The following is a 3,024-nucleotide window of genomic DNA, read 5'->3' on the forward strand; positions in this document are numbered from 1 at the left end:
CCATCGTTCCATTTTTTCCTACCGCTGCCTCCATCTCTGACGATTCTGAAGCTCAAGCCCGACTGTCATTCTGCCATTCTTCGTGTTTAGGAAGAACAACTTCAGCCCTTCACAGGTAAGATACTCAATCCCTCTTACGTTGCTATTTTCTCCTATTTTGCACACATTAGGGTACAAAAAGCGTAGAATTTAGGGTAAGGGCCATAGAATCCGTCCCAAACCTCCCACTGTTCTTGGTGTTCTTCGTCTTCCTGAAGAACATTGGAGAACTGGGGCGAACCGGGCTATGGGCCTTCTTTTGATCCAAAAAACTAACCAAACCGGGCAAACAGCATGTTTGTTTCAGCCCCAGCGAAAACCGAGATAACAAATGGGCTTGGCCGTTCAACCGGGCTAACATCTGGTCCGCTTGGGCGACCGGGCTCCTTAGATAGGATAGACAACCGAGGTAGTTTGGCACCCTTAATGACCGAGCTAAAATCCAGCTCCTTTCGCGCGACCGCGCTAACACTTAACACTTGCCATCCTTTTCCTGCAGAGTCCAAAGGGACCACTGTCATTCTTGAGGCTCGCAGGACCGGGCAACATCCAATACCCAGAGCCAAACCCCTCAGCCGGGATACACTAGGCCGACCAAAAATGGGGAAATTTCGCTTCCTAGTGGATACTCCGGCTGCGCTGGCTACATTCAGGGAGGAGTACGGCGTCCCGGCCGATGTCCACCTGCAGCTCGCAGAAGAGGAGACCACACCTTGGGGTAGGGATGAGTGCCCCTTCACCGTGCTATCCATCGTTGAAGGGGGTCTTCGTTTCCCGCTCAACCCTCTTATAACCGAGTTCCTCCGCCGCACCGGGCTGGCACCCACTCAGGTGTCCACCAACACTTATAGAATAATCAACGGCGTTCACGAATTAAACAATCGGCTAGGCATCAACTTAGGCCTAGCCGACATACTGAGGCAATACACGATGGGCCACACCGGCGACGGTCTTGCCTATTACCTCAAGATTAGACCGGGCAGAGAGAAAATCGTGACCGGCACACCAGACAAGGATCTCCATGAAGATGACTTCTTCTGGGTGTCTAGTAACTACGAGACAGCCGAGGTACCGGGCTGGATGATTAGCAAAAATTTTGGGAGCACATGTAAGCCGTGCATATTATCTCGGTTTTTACACTTGACGTTTCTGTAGACTAATGATTCTCTTGTTTCTTTTGCAGCCATCCAAGCCTTGCAAGCCAACTACAACTTCCCCAACGGCGAGGCGATCAGGGCCGCGCTTCGCTACCGCGACCGAGATTGTAACCAACTCCTCGGCTACAGTCCCACATATAGATACTCTGCTCCCCGCCGGAGTAGGGTCACCGACTTCCTCCGAGCTCCAACTCCTCCACCGGATCCTACTCTGCCAGACGTGCCCCTCGTTCGCCTGACCGAAGAACAAGAGATGGCCAAGCGCAGCAGAATCAAAAACTTACTCACCGCCACGTCCGCCGAGCTGCCGAGCGTTTCAACTCGCTCACCCGTCGCCGGTCAATCCAGTGGCGCTGTGGTCGCCCTTGCCTCTCAACCGACCGGCCAATCCAGCCGAGAACCTTCTGCACGGCGGGCCGGGAAAAGGGCTCGGGCAGACCCATCTGCCGAGTTAGTCGCCGAGCTAACTACCGAGCATCCGACTGACGCCCCCGCCCCAGTACCGGCCTGGCGTCCTCAGTTGAAACACCGGGGTCAGGACATCCCGGCAACTGCTTCGATCAAAGCTGACAAAGAGCATCTGCTCGCCTTTGATCTGTCCAAAGCATTCCTACTACCGAGCGACGTGGTCGGCAGTGACCACGTCCCTGACACTCGGTTGGTCAAGTCATCCGTGAAGTCCATGGCCAGGGTAAGTCGGCGTTCTTTTGAAAATTTCACAAAGTGTTTGCCCGGTAATTTTTCTTCTCGGTCTCCTTTCTAATCTACTTCGCTTTTGTGCAGGCCATTCAAAAACAACATCTTGTCTTGGAGCGCATCCACCGGCTTAGGCAAAAGGCAAACGATACAGCCAGCCAGGTAGAGAGCCTTCAAGCCGAGCTCGGCCGGGCTAAAGCTTCTCTCGAGATGGCCAACAATGATAATAACAGGCTGCTCGGTCAACTGAATGCAGCCGAGAAAAAACAAAGCGAGCTCCAGGCCGAGGTTGACACTCTGAAGAAGGCGAAGAGGAAGGCTTGCCGGGCTGCCAACAACGCGGGTTTCAACGAGGCCGAGAAGAATTACCAGAAGCAAGTCTTTGCAACACAAGACATATACTTCAAGGCTGGCTGGAAATCCGCTTGCGAACAGCTCGGCCAGGGCTCTGACACCGACGTTTTTGCCAATCCTCCCAAAGCTTCACTACCGGTCTACCTCGTGCCATATGCCAACGATGTTTTCAGCGCTTTACAGACTGAGGCCGAGGAGGGACTTGAAGATGGGGACGGGGAGACAGATTCCGAGGAAGAAGAGGCCGAGGTGCAAGAGCAGCCCGGCAATGAGGAGCCCGGTGAACAAGATACCGGTCCAACCGTTGACCTTGAAGCCGGCGATGACGAATTCACTCATCTATCCCCTCTAGTTTAATTTTCTTCTCTTTTGTATTTTTTGCTTTCAACACTGCTGATGTAACCGGGCTTGGTCCCCACTTTTTGTAATGAATTTCTTATCAATGAAAATTCAAATTTTTGCAAGTGTATGCACGGTTGTAATCAACTCTGTCTTCAGCAAAACATCTCGGTATAACTCATCGAACCGGAATACATAACACGGTCTAAGTACTTCAGCAGAACAAGACCAATTCATGAACCGAAATAGCCATCTCGGCTGTAACTAAGTTGAACAAATCAACACTTCCAACCGGAGTACATCATCTCGGTTGGGAATCCAAAGTTGGACAAGACACCAACTCTTCCAACCGGAGTACACCATCTCGGTTGGGGATCCTAAGTTGGACAAAACACCAACTCTTCCAACCGGAGTACACCATCTCGGTTGGGGATCCTAA

The 3,024-nt window shown here is 52.1% G+C and overlaps 1 protein-coding gene across 1 annotated transcript; it reads left to right on the plus strand.

Moving 5' to 3' along the window:
* The first annotated feature begins 969 nt into the window (after positions 1–969).
* Positions 970–2,603, plus strand: LOC145790801 (uncharacterized). The gene is made up of 3 exons (XM_082869550.1): positions 970–1,147; positions 1,223–1,887; positions 1,980–2,603. The coding sequence occupies exons 1-3, from the start codon at positions 970–972 to the stop codon at positions 2,601–2,603; spliced, it is 1,467 nt and encodes a 488-aa protein (XP_082725676.1).
* Positions 2,604–3,024: the final 421 nt, after the last annotated feature.

This window comes from Camellia sinensis, chromosome 1 (assembly GCF_055761805.1).
Source record: "Camellia sinensis isolate YWXY chromosome 1, ASM5576180v1, whole genome shotgun sequence".
In the NCBI taxonomy this organism is placed as follows: Eukaryota; Viridiplantae; Streptophyta; class Magnoliopsida; order Ericales; family Theaceae; genus Camellia; species Camellia sinensis.

What these genes read in the sequence shown, in the direction of transcription:
- LOC145790801 (XM_082869550.1), top strand. Translation starts at nt 970, where the DNA reads ATGGGCCACACCGGCGACGGTCTTGCCTATTACCTCAAGATTAGACCG. An exon ending in CAAAAATTTTGGGAGCACAT is followed by an intron (nt 1,148 to 1,222) that starts GTAAGCCGTGCA and finishes TTTCTTTTGCAG; the next exon opens with CCATCCAAGCCTTGCAAGCC. An exon ending in CCGTGAAGTCCATGGCCAGG is followed by an intron (nt 1,888 to 1,979) that starts GTAAGTCGGCGT and finishes GCTTTTGTGCAG; the next exon opens with GCCATTCAAAAACAACATCT.